This window comes from Eschrichtius robustus, chromosome X (assembly GCF_028021215.1).
Source record: "Eschrichtius robustus isolate mEscRob2 chromosome X, mEscRob2.pri, whole genome shotgun sequence".
NCBI lineage: Eukaryota > Metazoa > Chordata > Mammalia > Artiodactyla > Eschrichtiidae > Eschrichtius > Eschrichtius robustus.
Window position 1 is genome coordinate 117870595 of NC_090845.1, and position 20005 is coordinate 117890599.

Here is a 20005-nt window from a genome sequence, read left to right on the forward strand (position 1 = left end):
GAGGGGGTATAGCAGCGCCTCACGTTTTGAACCGTTTAAAGCACTTCAAAACATGAATTGCTGCTGCATCCCCTCGGAGTCAACGAAGGGGGATCGCTCTGGGGTACCTGCAGATGGAGAAAGACAAGGTGACTGAAAGGAAGCCTGGTCCCGCCCCGTCCAATGGCGAGGAATAAAGCAAAATGTCAGTCCAAATCGACGTCCTTTTTAGAACTTCGCCGTTTGATTTCCAGGATCGGCAGGTGTAGTGAAAAATGTGACTCTCAATTTTTTTCCCCCCAGAGGATGAATCTTGGAAAAGTGTAGCGGTGAAAAGTCAAGGGCTGAGACAGAGGAATTAGGGTGGGAAAGAATCTTACCTCTGAAGGTAAGAATAGTAAGAAAATAAATTGAGGCAGTTTGGCAACATCTGGATCACTCTTGCCAGCTTCAAAGTCTTAGTGAAACTTCTTCCTGATGTATATTATAAATAAGTCTCACTCAATGTCCCCACTAAAAAAATAACTTTTCATTTATTGACTTAAAGAAGATCACCAAAATGTCTCTGGCAGCTTCAGCTAATTTGAACATATATGATAGCTGGGAAACATAGATCCATCCACAGAAGCATCAGACGTCCTCTTTAACTCGCCAGTGTTTCATTATTACAGCAAACACCCTGCTTTGAGTTCTTTTTAAAGGTATTAAAGAATGAGAGATAACTGTCCCGAGATGAAGTATCTGGATGTTTACATATGAAACTGATTACTCAAACGTAGTTATAAATATTTTATACCTTTCAATGTCACCTATCAAAACATAAATCAGAAAGTTTCAATACTTGATGTCAAATCACTCCTTCTTGTCTCAAGCAGTTCCACAGAAACTCTTTCACGTCCTGAAATGGCCGGCACTGTGCATACTCCTTAATGATTAACTCATTAGATACCACTTTTTCCTTTTTAAAATGGACACGCATTAGTAATAAGTTACATGCATCCTCCCCCATACTGTTTAAAGGAAACAGTCAATTAAGCATAGAAGAAACTACTACCCTGTAACCCTCAATCACAAACCTAAAAGTTAAAACAACAAAACCAGTACAAAACTCTAATGGTTTTGAAGGTTAAAATACGTTTCAATACAAGTAATAGACACTCAAAGTATCCACGTCTGCTAAGTGTTCGGTTCATTTAAAAGTTACATCGGTTTTTCAAAACCAGTATAATGGACGCTGTGTCCTGTTTATTAGTTAATAAAATGAGACTAAGTACAAAATTCATAACACCAGACTGAGATCCAGTGTTACCAAATGCACTACTTAGTGTCACCGTAAACTAATTTATTAATAATAACCCCGCTCCCTAAGTTGGCACATACATTTAAGTGTCTCTAAATTTCATCTTGTTTTGGCTATGCTATTCACAAACAACTTTGACTTTTGGTATTAATGGAGATAAACGTCCTTGGTTGCCCTTAAAAAGAAAAAAACAAAAACAAAAACATGTTTAGCAAACGTACAGTTATACTTTAAAACTCCACAACCTTCTCCCAATTAAATATTTATGTTCCACACAAATACGTGAACCATCACATCAGATGTTAAAGTCATCACTAACTTAACATTTCCTTATTGACTACTTAGAAAAACAAAAGTTCATTCGAAATAGCAACGGTGTCAAAGGCGAAGGTCCCTTCCAGATTGCTCTGCAAACTCACTGGAATCAATTCACTTGTACCTTTCACTTAACCCCTTTTTTTTCTCCCAGTGACAGTACAACGATTTACATTCCTAAAAAGCCACCTTGCTCCCCTAGTTTATGGATTTCCCCTTAGATTGAAATTTACTTACGAAAAGAGATTACAAAGAGGCGTCTTGTCACTCCAGAAGAGAGTCAGTCGCTGATACAATAGACAAAGAATCGATACTTTTGAGTTGCCCATAGCCCCACACCCCTCCTTCCGAACTGAGCTGTGTTTGGCCAGATCATTTAAGAGCCAAAGAATACGCCTCTTCCTCTGTTCATATTTTACAACGTTTTGTCTTAATTTTGCAGATGCCTTCTTCCCCCACCACAGACACGATGTACCTTCCCTTGGCGCATTCGTGCCAACTTTCCCAATGTCAAGTTTCCTACAGGGAAAACTAAATAACCTTGAAAGTTTTAACTGGGAAAAGACAATGCAAAATTAATCACACATTTATTTCCAAGACATATTTTACTGCTTGCAAATTAAGAGCCACGAAAAGTCCATTTACAGTCTGTCAAAACCAGTCGATCCCGACCCTGGCGAGGCTGACAGGCGGTCACTGCCCCTTACTCGATTTTCTCTTCCCGCCCCTCCATGTTAGCTTTTTTCAGCCCGTTTCCTAAGAATTCTCCCGGCCGCACTCATGTGTGAACGTTCGCCCGCACCCCGGCCCCCAAACGTGCTTCACAACCCCAAAGCGATACAGAACTTTTCCAGCATTGTCACCAGATTTTTTTTCAGTCTGCCGTAACCAACGTTATTATAGGTAGAAACGCCAGCCAACAAGTCCCTTTTTAAAAAAATCGCATGTCACCTCTCGATCCACTCGAAAATGGCGCCGAAATCGAAGAACTTCTTAAATTTCATTGTCAGCTTTTTGCAAAGGTTTCTGGGATTTTCCTGCGAAGCTGCTTCGCCGCGTCTGAGAGCTAGCGAACGAGCAAGCAAGCAAAAGACAGAGGGGGGAATGTGCGGGTGCGGAGGGGTGAGACAGACAGCGAGAGAGCGGGGCCCGGGCGGGGAGCAGAGCAAGGGCTTGGGGGACGGCGAGGGCGCGGGGCGTGAGGGGCCGGGCACCGAGCCACAGGGACCGAGAGCCGGGCGCGGAGAGCCGGGAGCCGGGAGCCGGGGATCGGGGTGGCGGCACGGAGGGCGCGCTCCCGCGCTGGCTGCAGCCGAAGCTCGGGGAGCGGCGTGGCGGAGGCGGAGCGGAGCGCGGGTCCGGAGCCGCGCGCACCCGGGGAGGCGAGCTGGGCGGCCGGCGGAGAGCCTCCTGCAGCTGCTCTAGAAAAAGCCGGCTCCGGGGGCGTGGCCACGTGGTGCCCACGCCCCCCCTTCCCCGCGCCGCTCCCGGCCCGGGGGCGGAAAGGGGGAGGGAAAGGGGGAGCGGGGGAGCGGGGGAGCGGTGGGGGTTGAGGGGGTGCAGGCGCTCGACGCCACGACCTTGGCCCGCAGCCGGGAAGGGCCGAAAAGGGCACAGGGCGCCCAGTATAGCCGGTACAGAGCCGAAGAGCGGGGGTTCAGGGAGAAAAAAAGAGAAAATGGGAAATGGCAAAGCCACGGGCACAGGGTAGCGCAGAGCGCACCCAGGCGCGTAGGACGGACGCCACCCCGCGCCCACCGGTCCCCCCGCGGTGCCCTCTGAGCTGCCCGGAGGGAGCAAGGGGGCTGCGCAAAGCCCCTGGCGCGGTGCTTGCTGGGGGTGCCTGATTTGGTTGGGGGAGGAAAAGGGGGGCCTCGGGCCGCAGGAGCTTAGCGCTCTTCCCACGCGTTTGAGGCCAGCCTCGTCGGGACTCCCCTGCCCTCTCCACCCTGCCAAGCCCTCAGGGAGAGAGGCCCCGGGGCAGGCCCCGTACGTGCAGGCCGTCCGCTGGGGGGACAGAGCGCGGAGGGAGGGAACAACTGTCTGCACACGTCCCAGTCCAAGAAGGGAAACTGATTTTAAGACTGACCGGGGCAACAGGAGGGAAACGAGCCCTTACTGGGAATGCTACAGGCTGTTAGGGACGGAGAGTTAATTTTCTTAGGTGTGAGAATGGTATTGAAGGTAAGTAGGAGGATGCCCTTATTCTCAGAAGATGCAGGCTGGAGTGGCGAGGTGAAATGTCACCGCGTCTGCAGTTTTCAAATGATACAGCTAACACAGGCACACACTGTGCCAGAGAGAGGAAGCAAGTGTTGCAGTGTTGCAGTGTGTTGTTACATCCAGGTGGGGGGTAAACGGACGTTCGTTGTGCTGTTCTTTCAACTTTCCTGTCTATTGGCAAAATTTCATAATAAAAAATTTGTGAGAACCCCCCCCCCCTTAAAAAATCAGCGCCTGAACGCTGTCTAAGAAAATGAGCGCGACTTCTTTCTCTCTCCCTGTCCCGGGTGGGACAAATCTGCGAGCACGCAGGGCTCAGACCGAACGGGTTCTGGACGGGAAGGGCAATGGGTAGTGCTGGCCGGCAGCGGCCAGAGCCCCGGGCACGGGACGCAGGCCCGAAGAGGCCCCGGGGGTCTCGGGGCAGGTGGGCTGCCAGGCGCACGGCGAGGCGGAGGAGCTGCCGAGCGCGCCGGCCGGGGCAGGGGGCTCCGCGGGCGGCTCTCAGCCACCCCGGGTCCGACTCCGACTAGCTCGGCTCAGCGCTGCAGGGCCGCCCGCGCCGCTGACGGGTGAGGAAACCAACGGGCCGCGGGAAGCGGAGCCGCGCGCCTGACGTTGCCGCCGCCGCCCGGGTCCCCCGAGCTCCCCGAGGGAGGCCGAGGCTGTCGCGGCCTGTCCCCTGCGCCCTGCGCGCGGGGTGGTGGGGAATCGCGCGCGGCACTGGAAAAAAAAAAATCAGGTGCCGAAAGAAAATAGCAACACACACACGAAATCAGTATACAAAAAGAAAACCATGGATTCCGCCGTGCTCGGCGCTCGAGTTTCTTGAGCTACTTAACTCTCGCATGCATTTCACTGTGATGTTTCTGGAGCGCTGATGGAAACTCTTAATTTCTTTGCAAGGGCGATCTCGCAGACCCAAGGCGCTGCAAGTGCTGCGCGGCCTGTCGCTGGCCTCTGTGGCTGTTTTCTCTTTCTTTCTTTCTTTCTTTCTGTTCTTTCTTTCTTTTCTTTCTTTCCTTCTCTCTTTCTTTCTTCCTTTCTTTTTTCTTCTTTCTTTCTTTCTTTTTTTTAGAGGTGGGGGGAGGGAGAGTAGAGTCTTCCAGGGTCTGCAAAAATGTTTTAAAAAATTAACCAGAAAGATTTTACAGACCAAGATTTGATTTTCAGGAAAGGTTTTTCAGGAAAGGCAGTGACTTGTACGGCTTCCGTGGGCGGTAAAAAGTTATTTCTAAATGATAATTTCCCTCTGAAAGTCTTCAAAACGCTTCGTGGACAGGGCTGAAAGTTTGTCAGGCTGTCAGACGTGACGGAACAAGCTTCTAAATCCTCAGATAGATCATTTATAAAGCTCCAGTGTCCTTGGGGTGAAAGACTTTTCTGGGCTTTTAAAGCTCGGCTTCGTGGGTAAATTTGCTTGGGTTGATCTAGCTGCGCGCAAGCGTGCATTTCCCTCCCTGGATTAGCAGAAGGGCAGAAGATTCCAGTACTATAAGATAAAAGTCGAGTCTGTGGCACGTCCTCTAAAGAAAAAAAAATGCAACAGCTTCCTTTATTAAACTCTTTTTGCTACATCAGCGAATTAGAGAGCCAGTTGAATATTGATGAATGCTTTGAGGGTGAGTAATATGGCTACAGGCCGCAGAAAGTGAGGGCGGGCAGGCTAAGTATTTACTCAAGTGAACAGTCTTCAAATATTTTTCAAATATGATGTCTCAAGGATTTCCTTAGGTTTTCTTAGGACTTCTGAAGCAAACCCTGATTCTGCAAATGGCTTCTCCTTTTAGTAGGCCCTTCCCAACCTGACAAAACAGCAATTGCCCTAAGAAGAGCTTAGAAACTCAGCCTGGCATTAGAACCGGGCCACAGCCCACCAGCCCTGGTGCCAGGGAGCTAACGTCTCCCTGGGCAACCGGGGAACCCCAAATGAAGTGGACACCATTCACTGTTTTTGTCATTTCTGAAGTTCTGTTTCAAAGCGGGTATTTTCAGGAAAATAGCACATATTTTTTTCCTCCATGAAACATTCAGAAATTACCTTGATAAGAAATAATTATAGTCAGCCGTGGGAGGAGAGTGTAGCAAAAGCTTTGAAGGCTCTGAAGGCGCAGCTGAGAAAAATAAATTAGCCCTAGACTGGAGATATTCAGCAAGGAAGTTACCCATAACGAGGTACTGTATTTGGAATAATTTTTGGAAAGTGTTTTCTGAAAAGCAATTGCGAATAAATCTTTGGAACTAGATACTAGGAAAAGGAGTTGAATTGAAAATTCTTTTTTACATTGTAAACAAAATTTCTAGAACTTAGCATTTTCATTTTAACTAGAAACGTCTTTTATGATTATGCTTTTCACAAAGGCCTAGAGTTAGGGAAACAAGACTTTCCTTACGTTGTAAATATCCAGAAGTCTTCAGAGAGATAAAATCAGGATAGAGTTACAGATTTAACAGAAAGAAAACAACTGGAATTGTGTTATGCAGCTTCTACTGTGTTATTTGTAAAAGCTTTTTTTTTTTTTTTTCAGGGTTCAAGCAAAGGCTAGTAGTGAGCAGTAATAATAGACTAATACTTGCCCTACTGTCCGATTAAACAAAAAAGGTAGTGCCCTTTGGTAATTTTTATTTTACTTTATGAAATTAGTTACGATAAAAATAGTTCTTTGCAAAACTTAGAACTTTGGGGAAAAACGTCAAATCTTAACTTCTCCCACCCCCATGATCTCACCAGGAAAAAGCAGAATGAATTAGTAAATTTTTCCTTTCTGCCAAAGAGGAGCTTAGTAAGTCCTTGATGGCTGTTGCTTTTGATTTCCAAGTCTCCTTTCAAAGACACAGACTCACTGCCTTCAATGCTGTTGGGATTTCTTCTTTAAACACGGCATGTTTTTCTTGTTGGGTGTGCACTATTATTGTCTTAATTGTTCCTGGATTTTTGCCCATGAAATCAAAGAATCTCTCAGATGACAGAAATGATTGGATCGTTGCACATAGGAAGGCCACAATGAAGGGGCATAGGGTGACTTCAGTCTCTACACCGTGCTGGCCCTACACGGTTCTCATCCTATAAGTGAGCATGACTCTCCTTTGCACCAGTGTGAACTGACAGCACAGTGTAATGACAGGGGCATGGGGACGGAAAGCCCATCTCCTGTGTACGAGATCTGGTCACTTGCTTTCACCATAACCATTATGATCATCAATTTCTAACCTTACACTTCTAGCACTTTCCTTGAGCCTTATTACCTAATTATACAAAAGAAAGAAGAAATAAAAACAAAAACCCAGTGTAGAATAATGTCAACACATCAAATGTAACTGTATTCAGGGAGGCTGGAGTGCATTTGGACAGTTGGTTGCTCCTTTTATATCAAAAAATTAAAAAAAAAAAAGAAGCCCCAAAGTGGCCAGCACCAAGGAGGTGCTGTAAAAAGCACAGAACTCTGCCAGCTCGGAATGACATCACTTTTAGGATCTTGCTACGCAAAGGGAAAACGCTCCTGGGGGCAAATAATATCTTGCTGGGTAGAGACAGGAGGAGGGAACAGGAAACTGAAGGTTGCTAAGGGGTGCTATCTTTGTTTAAAACCAAGATGTGTTTTCCAAGCCATGAAGTGCTTTGTTGAAAAAGGAAAGGAGGGAAAGTCAATATGTATAATTGAAGCGTTAACATTAAAGCTGTTAACACCAAAACATCCATAACTCACTTGCTGCTCTCCTTCTTGTCTCCATAACATAACTGTTTGCATTTTAAAAAATAAGATTTAACAGGTAGAGTTTCTAGGACTCGTAGAAGATGTCGTTTCTTTTACCTCCTGTCTCTTAAAATAATTTTTGGGTTTGAAATCACGTGGGATTCTGCAGTAGTTAATGACCAGGGTGACCCCCATCCACTGGCAGGAAATGGAGCTGGAGATCTGGACCCAGTTTTCCATTTTAGCATTTGCCCAAAACCCAGGGCTCAGCGGCTTCCTTAGCTCGGTGTCCCCAGGGAATGCCTAGGCCTCAGGCAAGGAAACAGGAGGGAGACAGAGAGGGTGGGCAAGGACAAAAGAGAGAAAGAAAGAAGGTGAAAGAAGAAAAAGAAAACCAAGTCCTTCCCCCCATTCCTACTATCCATCTTCTAATTCAAACTCTTAATTTGCCACCACTAGGTCACCAAGGTAACCTTCTCAGGCTCCCCCTCATCTCCCAGCTGAGTTTGGCCCCTCTTGCTGTGGTCCCCTAAGTTCTGCTCTAAAAACACAGTTCTTATCATATTAATCCTTGGCACAAAAATCACACGATGAAAAGTGTAACATCACACAGTGAAAAGTGTAACCCTCTCCAACCCGGCTCCGATCCGCTCCTCCAGCCACACCTTCTTCTTCATGCTTCCACGCAGGAGACGTTTGTTCTTCTCATTTCCTCACCCCTCAAGGCCCAGTCCAAATGCCGTCTCCTCCCTGAAGCCTTCTGAGATGACCTCAGGTTGGAGTTAACTGCCTCTGGCCTGCCCTGCCACAGCACATTAATAAAGCTGGCCATTCTGAGTCTCTTCCTAGCAGACAGTAAGCTCCTAGAGGGTAGGGACATGCCCGTCTATGGATATCTTCTCAGTGCTTCGCACAATTACTTGTAACAGTTGGTGTCCAATACATATTTGTCGAATAAATGCATACCTGAGAAGGGAAAGGAGGAAATGGAGGGAGTGAGGAGAATGTCAAGTTGTGTTGGTGGTGAAGCTTATGGCCAATATCCTCATCAGTTGGCTTAGGTGCCCTTTGGTGCCCTTGGCGCCCAGGGTTGTCTAACCCAAAGCCAACATGGTGGCTTAACAAGTTGGTCTGGGATTGACATTTGAAATGCATCCCCTTTAATAATATGGAATTAATTTACTTTTAAATTAGCTACTCAGTACTAGAAACCCTCCTCTGAAAAACTACCACCATCATTTTATACTTTTAAGTTTCAAGCTGGTCCTTGAAGGGAAGGTGAAATTTGGATGGAATGGGGGAAGCAGTGTGTTCAGAGACCTGGAGATAGAGGAGAGTTAAAAGGAGATAGACTCAGCTAGACAGAGGCTATCTCTTGGGGAATTAGTTGGAGATTGAGCTGGACAAATAAGGTCCATCCACTCTAGGACAAATAGATTATGGGGGGCATGGAAGTAGGCAGAGGAGTCTTGATTTTAGTTACAGCACTGTGAGGAGTCTTTGAAGGGCCCTGAGGAGGGGTGTGATGTAATGAAAACAGTGTTTGCAACAGATTCACTTGGCTTACCTGGTAACTGCAAACTAAAACTATGATAAACCTACAATGATCTGAACCATTGGAATATCCTATTCTTCATGCACACAGGAGTGAGTTTTCTTACTAGGGAAGAGAACGGATGGAAAAATACTGCTTCGTATATGCCTACTGTGTATCAGGCAATGTGCTAGACTTTTTTTCCCCAGCAGCTTTTCTCTTTCTCCCTCTCCCCACCAGTCTCTCCCCCTTTCCTTCCTCTCTCACACACCTACACAGGCCGCCACCAAAATATCCCCCTGACTCGGACTTGACTGGCCTTTAAGGATAATCAATTTCCTGTGACATTACTCATAACAAATATGTTTTAAAATACCGGTAAATATCAGGCAAAAAGTTCATGGAAAGAATCCAGAAATTTAACATCATGCGCTGATTTGATGGAACAGAGGAATGGAAATACACATCTTCTGGACTGAGGGTAACCGTTTTGGGGTGGTGGCAGAGCTTCAAACTGGAGAATGTTATTTTTCATGGGCAGTTTAAAAAAATTGTCATTAAATATTTTCAAGAAGTTAAAACGACATTGAAAGCAACTTGGGCAACTTAAATATTCGCTGTAGTTGCTGTAACCCAAATATCCCAACATATTTAGAGCTTAGGTGCCTCTGAATATAGTCAGAAGAGTGTGATTTCTCTATGTACCTTAGTGGGGCAGAAATTAAGCAGATGAAATATGAAATGAACACGAGCATTAATTTGTAGTTTGGATCATAAAAGCCAGATTTTTGAAGAGATTATTTTATTTTGATTGCAAACTATAAATTATTACAGGGAGTTGGTGTAGAATGACACTGAGGCTTACTTTTGGGTCAATATGTTCCAACTTGACCTACCCTTGGTAGTGGGGAGGACTGGGGTTTCTCTAACCCCAAAGAAACCAGTCTCACTACGGCTTTAGGACTTGTCTCTCCTCTCCTCACACTGGCGTTCTTTCAGTAAGTTGTCATGTAAATGCACTTTAGAAAACAGAATAAATATCCTATGGGCATCACTTGGAAAATAAACTTTTAAAGATGTGTGTGTATTTAAGTTGTAGACTTACAACTCAAAAGAATTCTTGATAGAAAGAAACAGGTATTTGGCTAAAAGTCAAAAATTTTGAAGTAACTTTAAAAGGTGAATAATTTACATTAGCATGGTGTTTATGTAATAGGGTGTGTGTGACAAAGTTAAAATAACATTGAAAATAACTTGAGTCATTTAAATATTCCTCCTGGTAACTGTAGAATATAAGTGCCTTCAAAGGGGGAAATGGTAAGTTTCTAGACAGCTGGCAGGGATTTTTTTTTAATGTTCATTTACATTTGAAAACTGGTATTAGCATTCATTTCTCTGACCCAGAGCAATTCCCCCTCACCTGTCAGAGAACATCTACACATGAACGCTGACAGAGTCAGGCAGGGAAGGGCACGCCTGTCATTTCACTTCCGGAAACCTGTTTATGAAGCCTCCTGCAATCCACTACCTGCTCAGACCCTGTTAGCCCCCTCAGCTCCTGCTGTTTAATAATTCTGGGAGCTACTTTGATTTCATGCATTACCCTTCAGGTAAGTTACAGGAACTTCACCAATGGCCAAGCCAGATGGTTGTGGATTGCATAAGAACAAAGCAAAAAAACCGGAAGTAGTGAGTGATGGGAAGCATTGTGTTAGTACTAATATATATAAATCAATGAGCAAAGCCCCCTGCCCCTCGATTTTGAAGCTGGATAATAATGCCATATATATTATTTATATATATATAAATGTACATGCATATACACACATATGACACAGATTACCCCCCACCCTTACTCTGAGTTACATTAGGAGATGGTTGGTCCGATCTGAATTACAGTCCATTAGAGGATTGTTGAAAGAGTTTATATGATCACGAATACAGGTAACATTAGAACCTCTACCCAGTATCATCTTTTATATTATTTGATTTACCTTTTACACTTTCTCCCCTTGGCTTTAAATGTCTTCAGCAATGTCCTCTTAGAAAAAATAAATAGAAGCTTCCTCTGGAACACTTTTCACCAGTCAGTCAGTCCTGTAATTTGCAGCTGGTAGGACTTATTTTCCCCAGAGAAGGAAAATAGAACAGACAGAGGCAAGGGTATGGCAGTGACATAGCATTCATTTTTCCAACCAGTCCGTGTCCTGCCACTGATTGTATTTACACAGATAAATTGAAGAATGTCGCATTTGTGGAGTTTGCCAGTATGATCAGATGGAAGGTCATCACTAGGATGGTCCCCAGTGATCCCACCTCCTGGCGCTCCCACCCTTGTGTAATCCCCTCTCCTCGCGTGGGAGCTCTACCTCCAGACTCGCTTCTCTAACAAATAGAACATGGCAGAAGTGGTGAGATGTCACTTCTGAGTTTGGGATACAAAAAGCCTGTGGCTTCTAACTTGGACTCTGTCCCTCCCCTCCTTCCCTTCCCCCCTCCCCTCTTCCTATCTTCATCGTCATCACCATCTTCCTTACCATGAGGACACTCAGGCAGCCTATGGAGAGGCCCACAGAGAGGAACTGAGGCCTCCTGCTGACAGCCCCTTGAGTGAGCCTAGAAGCGGGGTCTCCAACCCCAGTTGGGTCTTGAGACGACAACTTGATGGCACCTCCTCAGAGACCCCAAGCCAGAGGCACCCGGCAACATCGTGCCCAGGTTCCCGACCCACAGAAACCATCAGAGAATAACTGGTTGTTGTTTTCGGGTAATTTTTTTTTTTTTTTTTTTGGCCATACCGCGTGACACGCGGGATCTTAGTTCCCTGACCAGGGATCAAACCCCCCGCAGTAGAAGCACAGAGTCTTAACCACTGGGCCACCAGGGAAGTCCTGTTTGGGGGCTAATCTGTTGTTCAGCAATAGAGAGCTAATACAGAAAGTCTTGTAATTGTATAACCAACGTAAATTTATAAGCTGAAATCTGACCAAATCGTTTGTTTTCTTCTGAAAAAGTTGTAGAAAATCGCAAGACTGAAAGCCCTCCCCCTCTGTCTCTGTCTCTCTCCCTCTCTTTCTTTTTTGGGAATAAACAACTATAATTACAATTTAAACAGGATATCATAGAGATCAATCATAGGGATTAATACTAATTGGATTTAAAGAAAAGAGAAAAAGAAAAGAATTAAAGGATGTTACTGTGTAGGTTAGCCTTCCCTTTATAATAAACACTTGTTCCTTGATAATGTATTTCTTATAAACATAGTGTGTGTGCCTGTGTGTGTGTGAGAGAGAGAGAGAACACACTGTGTTTAGTTTAATGGTTGACCAGGCTTTCATTATTGGTGGAGGAATGGAGGGATGGGGGTACTTACATGTATCTCCAAAATGGGCTATTGGTGAAAACTAGGGATAAAAGGCTTTTTGCCCTTGACATTTATATATACTTTACACAGTTTTTTTAAACCTGGTTTGCTGTTTTCAGGGTATAGGAATAAAAATTTTAGTGTTACTTTGAGTCTCCTTTTGTCAGTGAAAAATCACATTATGGCTCTAATTTTTAAATATTTGACAAGCAGTTATCATAACAGATGGTTTCAGACATTTTTGGCTTTCCCAGAGATTGAAAGAAAGGTGAAAATGCTCGTTTCTTTTGAGGGCAATAAAGCATTTCTTATTACCACAAATATAATTGACACTATGTGGTAGATTTTTATAAACCACGTCACTTTAAAAATGGCATGAACATTACCACAATAAAGGGGGAAAATACTCTTTCAGAGTGGCATTCCAAAAGGTAAATAAATTAACCAACTCAAAATATAGTTTTCTCTTAAAGCATTTTTATCTTCCCATCTTTTGAATGGTTCCTATGCTTATGAACTCCCAGGCCCTTTCTCAGTACCAATCAGTCGACTGGCTTGAGCACCTACGGAATACCTTCACCAAGTACTATATAAGAGAAAGGCAACACAGAGGAACAAACAAATAGGAGAGGGTCTCCCATGCTCAGGAAGCACACGATCAGGTGGAGAAGATCAAACATGGAAGTGAAACGGTTGAAGTACACTTTGACTGAGTAATGACACGTCCAAGTCAAGTGCGGATTACTCTGGAATTCTGAAAAAAATTTTTGCCTAACTATACTGAGACGTTTACCCAGGCAAAATATGATTCTCGACCACAATATTGCTTTGCATCTTTGTTCTTGCTGATTCCTTTGCCTAGAATGCCCTTGCCCTTCATCTTCATCTGATGAAATTCTCTCTCTTATTTAAGGTCTAGTTCAAAGGCCCCCAATTCCATGATGCCTAGGCCTACTCCATCTTGACTTATCTGTTGCACTGGAAAATCTAGCCCACCCAGCTCTCCCCCCACTAGAATCCCACGAGTCATACTTCTTCCATCTCTTGATCGCTTCTCTTCTGTCTCCTTTGTTGTCTCTTCTTTTTTTCATAAGCGTGCCTTGAAGATTGAATGTTAGGGAATTTTGATTCTCTGGTTCTAATTGCCTGGATTCATGTCATCTTTCCAAGGCTTTATCTCCCAGTAATTGTCTCTTACACCCCTTACTTGAGCTCCAGCTCAAGGAAGTTCAATTTCTTAAGCTAATTCCTGGACATATTCACTTGGATGACACTATCATCAGCTCCAACTCAACATGTCCAACCTGGACTCATCTTCACCCCTATCCTCTACCCTCATTGCAGTTTCCTTACTTAAAGCCAGAACTGACCATGTGTTCTGAGCTTCTAGGGCTCTAAATGGTGACAACTTCTTTGATTCAATCTCTTCTTTTTCACCTATATCCCGTCAGACAGATCAGGACTTAGCTCCAGTCTCATGCCCTCCATGAAGCCTGTCCTCTCTGCTCTAGGGTCTGGAGTCTTTCACACTCCAAATTTGCTTGCACGACTCAGTTTATCTCTTGACCAGGAATGGGGTTTCTATAGACATTTAACAATTTTATAGGCTAAAATGAATGAAGTCTTGTTGTTCTTCACTTGAAATCATTCTCATTTTCATCTCTTCCTACACTTCTATGCCTTCCCCCATCTGCTCTTCTCATCTCCTCTCACCTAGCTTAGAGCACTAACCCCCTAGGTGTCCTCCCATCAACAGTGCACTTCCACGCCCTGTGCCAGTACTTACGCTCACAGAGGATGCCCTTCTTCCTCTTCTCTGCTTAGCCAGCTCCTCCTCATCTTCTAAGAGTGAGATCACTGCCCCCCTCTACCAGGAAATCTTCCTGGATCTTCCAACCCAAGTGGAAGCTTCTCTTCTCTGGGAGGGAGTGTTGAGCGTAGGGGAGGAAAGTGCATTTTGGAGCTAGTCCAACCTGGGTTTGAATCCCAGTGATGTTACGTATTAACTGTCCGGCCTCAATTTCTCTGAGCCTCAGGTTCCTCATCTATAAAACAGAGAAAATAATTTCTATCTTGCAGAGCTGTTGTGAGAATTAAATAAAGTCATGTATGTAATGTGTCTGGCACGTGGTAACAACTATCATTACCATGTAGGTTTTGAGTCTCCTTTAAGGCTGATACGTTGCACAACCCCGGGGTGGTGTCTCCATGAATACTGCCCCTTTGCAGTTGTCAAGTGCACAACTTGCACGTGGTAGTCCAGGTCTATTATGTCTAGTATTGATTGTTTGCTAAGTTATTTATATGTGTTTTAGTGTTTAATAATCCATAAGCTTCTGAAGAGAAGATGGGGAAGGGCAGTGCTCGTTCTCTTGTACAGTCTTGTTTACTGCTACTTCTCTAGCCCCATCTCTCACCACTGTCAACTGCCCCCCACCCCAATTGTATTGGATTAAACTACTTGTGGTTTCTCTGATGGCCGCAGCCCCAGTCCTCAGGTCTCTGAACAGACCCATTCTCTGGGCTAGAATAGCCTCTAGCTCCCTAGGCTTGTTTACTTGTCTCTTCCTGATTAGACCATGTTAGTCTTGTTCACCATTGCATGCTCAGCATCTAACATAATGCCTGGAACATAGGATGAGTGCAATAAATGTTTGTTGAATGAATACATTGTTTTCAGGGATTATTACCTAGTTTTCCTCAAGAAGGGGCATGAGATTTTTAAATGAACAGCTGTGCTTCTTCAACTACCATGACTGCAATAGACTGGATGCTTGTGCCCCTCCCCCCAATTTCTATGTTGAAATCCTAACCGCCCAATGTGGTAGTATTAGGAGGTGTGGCCCTTGGGAGGTGATTAGGTCATGAAGGTGGAGCCCTCATGAATGGGATCAGTGCCCTTATAAAAGAGGCCCCAGAGACCTCTTTTGCTTTCTATCCATCATGTGAGGACGCATGTAGTCTACAACCTGGAAGAGGGCTCTCACCATAACCTGACCATACTGGCTCCCTGATCTCGAATTTCTAGCTCCCAGAATCATGAGAAGTAAATTTCTGTTGTTTATAAGCCACCTAGTCTCTGGTACTTTGTTATAGCAGCCCAAACAGACTAAGACAATGACTAAATTACTAATGTCTACTGTAATCCTTTGTGTATATTATCATGTACATTGTGCTAACATTGTCTGCTTCTTAATAAATGTGTGACCTTGGGCAAGTTTCTTAATCATTCTGTGACTCAGTTTCCTTATTTGTAAAATGGATATAGTAAGAGTATTTCTCTCAGGGCTGTAGTGAGGATTCAATGAGATGCTTCTACTATTTGGAATGGTCTCCCTCAGATCATCCCAGGGCTGGCTCCTTTTTCACATTCAAGATGCAGTTCAAATGGCAAATTCTCAGCAGCTTTCCCTGACCACTCTGACTCCTTCTCCAATTTCTCTCATATCGCTTTGTTTTAAGTTCGTCATGGCATTCGTCGCTGTCTGATTTTCTCTTTGTGTACTTATTTATTTGTTTACTAGCTGTGTGACCTTGATTTCTCTGAGCCTCAGTTTCTATTCACTGCCATATCCTCAGTACCTAGAATATAGTAGCGCCCAGTGAATATTTGTTGAATGAACTGACTTACCTTCCCTTTCCGAGTCTTTGAGAACAGTGATGGATAGCTAGACTTGGGTGAAAATTTTCTGATCACATAAGTCGGGGGACAAAACTCTTCTCAGAGTGCTATCAGTCTGTGGCTAAGTATAAGATCTAGCCCCTGGCCTCAGGAGCTTACCATCTAGTTGGTGGGATGTGAGTTGAGTGATTCCTAGAACCACTGGTGGATTATAAATCACTAGTGCAAATTCTGCCTTCCGTGGACAAAAAGTGATACAGAAAAGTGATGGATCAAACTAAGAAGTTATGTGGCTAAGTGCTAAGTTGAGTGGTGTAGAGTCTCAGGGATATGGGTAGACAGACGGAGGGATTCAGCTGGGGGACCTTAAAGGAGAGAGAAGTCATCCTAAAGAAGGGACCAGACACTAATGTTTGTAAAGCACTTAGAAGAGTGTCTGGCCCATAGTAAAAGCTATGTGTGTGTTTATGAAATAAAAACGCCCAACTGATATTTTTATGCCATCAGGATTTTATTTTTTCTCTTAATAAAGATACTGGACTTCCCTGGCAGTCCAGTGGTTAAGACTTCGAGCTTCCACTGCAGGCGGCGCGGGTTCGATCCCTGGTCGGGGAACTAAGATCCCACATGCCGGGTGGCATGGTCAAAAATGGGGGAAAAAAAAAAGATACAAAAATAGAAAAAAACTTTGTTCATGAAATTACCACGGGCTGCTCTTTCTCAAAAGCACGCATAAGAGGGCCACGAGAGCACTTATTTGTCTGATATTAGTAAATATTATATACCAATTTTAGAAAGAGCATCAACTGGAGACCCCAAACCTAGGGATCACATGGACGCAATCTGATCATCCAGGCGAAGAGACCAGTTCTCAGAAGTATTAACAAAGGAAGAAAACTGCACGGGATGGGCCTCCTGAGCCTCTGCTTGGTGATATGGGCCCCGGGTCTGCCCTTCTTCGTTGAAGACACAAGGCGGACAGTCACAGTTGGGCCTTCGGCTGGACTGTGACGAGGTGAACACCTCACAGCACGTCTCACCATCCCGGGTTGTGATGGCTCCCTCGCTGGCTGCTTTCCTGGCGCAGGGCATCGTGAGCCACGGGGAACGTTGCGGGGCAGTGCAGGACACTGGGATCACGTACTTAGACGACGTATGCTTGGAAGCATAGTGCAGCTCGGTGTTGTAGAGAACCATGTCCTGAGAGACAGCCTTGGCCCTGATGCCACATTCCATCACACGGTAGGTGAACTGGTAGGCATGGGGCTGAACATGGTTGGCAGGGCAACCCAGTCCCAAGTGCAACTCATGAAAGTGCACATATACGTCGTTGTTCAACATGAAGGGGTGTACGGTGACTATGAACCAGTCTATGGAGCACAGAACAGTCATCGGATTTTGTCCGGAACAGGCCGAAAACACAGAGGTGAGGAAGACTAGCCCTCCTATCAACTTGAAAACTTTCATCCCGGTAGCGGATCAGGTAATGACTCTCAGGAAACAGGAAGCTGTCTGGTGAGGAGTTCTAGAGCACAAAGAAGCACAAAAGGAAAATCGTCTTATTTCCTATTGAAAGTTCAAACACGATCATTTTCTAAAAACAAAAGACCATTCCTAAAGCATTTAAAAAAAAAAAAAGAAGCTAAGAGAGTAGAACTTAAATGTTCTCACTAAAAAGAAAAAAGGTAAACACGAGAAGTGAGGGATGTGTTAATTAACTCGATGGGGGAAATTTTTTCACAATGTAAACGTATGTCAAATCAGCACGTTGTATACTTTAAATCCCTTCCAATTTTACTTGTCAATTATACCTCAATAAAACTGCAGAAAAAAAAAAAGAATAAAAAGCAAAGGAAAAGATCCCTGTGAGAGAGAACTGAATTTTGATGTCATTGTTGGAATTCATGTGTTTCTAGATGACTACAATCGCTTCTTTAAGTGACTTTACCATATTGTTTTGGTATAAAACACAAATCCCTCACATACAGAATGAGAGTCTACGCCGATAGGAGTAGCATTCCTTTGTGTGCAACCCCAGCCAAAAAGAAAACAAAACAGTTTTCATGCCAAACGTTAAATAAGGTGACAGGAGATAACAGTTTAATTCAAGCTGACAGCACTTTCCTCCTGAAGGCCCCAGTGTCCTCCCATAGACCATACTAATGAACTCTTCTCTATTGCCTTCTTTTTTTGGTTAGCAACAGATCTAATTAAATGAAAACCTAACAAGAAATTGTGGTTTATTCCCGACATCCAAATATTGAAATTTTGCCAACTGGCTCACTTAAAATGATCAAATGAATGCTTCATAAATGCCAGCGGTAGCATCATAAGCCATTATGACCAACAGCCATTACGACCTTGCAAAATAGCGAAATTGCAGAGTGACAGGCAGAGCAGTATGAGAAGAAAAGAGTCATGCTAAGAACAAGTGTCTAAAACAGTTTCAGAAGGGGTACGCACAAAGGAAGAAGGAACAGGGATATCATCAACTATTGTTCTCAGTTTTCATTTTAAAAGTGAAAATGAAATAAATCAAATAGAAAAGTGCCTAAAAATTCAAAGGAAATGTCTATGCAGGGTTTTACTCTTGTTCCCTGCTGAATTAAGTAATCCTTGCGTAAATGAATTCATTCTTTGACTAATATTTATTGAGCATCTACTATGTGCCCAGCACTGTGCTAAATAAAAAGCATCCCAAGACAGTTCTTTCCTCCCCTCTTCCTCAGTTGCAAAAATGTAGCTCTTTCTCTTCCTTTGATACTGATGAATTTGCTGCCTTCTTTAATGGAAACCATGGCGGAGGAGCCCACTAGCCAGGTGCAGTGGCCTGGATGAAGTGCTTTGTTTTCACATCAGCCCTTGATCTGGTTGGTACCCCTGTCTCTCCCTCTCTCCTTACTGACTCCTCATTCTCTTGGGGATGGTGAGGTGTAAAGAGAAGCCTAAGAGGTCTACCCGGCTCCTTCCTTGCCTCTTTGTTCTGAAATGGCTCTCTTAGGACTGCTTTTTTGTTTTTCACGAAGCAAAAAAAAAACAAAAAAAACAAAAAAAATAACAGAAAAACAGCAGCAGCAGCAACAAACCGAAAAACCCAGCCCTCTTACCCCTCCAAAAAACCAAACAAACAAAATACGACGATGACGACAACAACAACAAAAACCGAGTTAATTCGGATGCCAGCTGGTCTTGGATAATGACTCAACAGTTAAATAAACAAACCACTTGCTCTGGAATGATGCATATTTGCTGAGGTTCCTTCTGGAAGCTGAGATCATCACTCCATCACTGCTGCACTACTGCCTTGGTCTCAGGAAGACCACCCTGCCCTGAGCTTGCTTTAGGAGTGCCTTTCTCTCCCTCTCTCTCCCTCTTTCCTCCTTCCTTCACATGACCTCACAGCCTGGACCTATTTGCCCTGAACAAAAACCTCCCCTTTAGGTAGTTCCTGGAATAGGTCAGGGAAACAATCCTTCCACTCCAATTTTGTTGTTCAAACCCCAGAACTGACACCAAGTTTAAGGGTGTGCTCCTGTGCAGGGAGTTAGCCATCTACTTCCTCTGTATCCCTCGGGCATCTTTCCTATTGTCCCTCCTCCTCCTTCTCATGGTTAATCCAAAGAGAATTATAAAAAGCCCAAATTCTCTGAGAAACATTACAGTTGTCACCCAACGAATCATTTTAGACTACCTCACTCCCACCCCCAAAGCCACTTTTTGAATTACACTGCATTGGATCAGTCTTGAAGGAAGGGCTTTAGTAACATCACTGAGTTTGGGGGTTTATTTAGCACATAGACTACCTCACTCCCACCCCCAAAGCCACTTTTTGAATTACACTGCACTGAATCAGTCTTGAAGGAAGGGCTTTAGTAACATCACTGAGTTTGGGGGTTTATTTAGCACAAATCTCCAAACTCAGACAGTACAGAATCGGTTTCCTCTGATTTTCTTGTAGTCAGGGAGAGATTGC

At 44.3% G+C, this 20005-nt stretch overlaps 1 protein-coding gene across 1 annotated transcript in view; it reads right to left on the minus strand.

The window, feature by feature from the left end:
* Positions 1-16860: 16860 nt before the first annotated feature.
* PLAC1 (placenta enriched 1) overlaps positions 16861-20005 on the minus strand; it is a 41071-nt gene continuing 37926 nt past the window's right edge. The window contains exon 2 of the mRNA XM_068534171.1: positions 16861-17557. Coding sequence (XP_068390272.1) covers positions 16861-17499 — 639 coding nt within the window. The 5' untranslated portion in view covers positions 17500-17557. The remainder of the gene's footprint in view (positions 17558-20005) is intronic.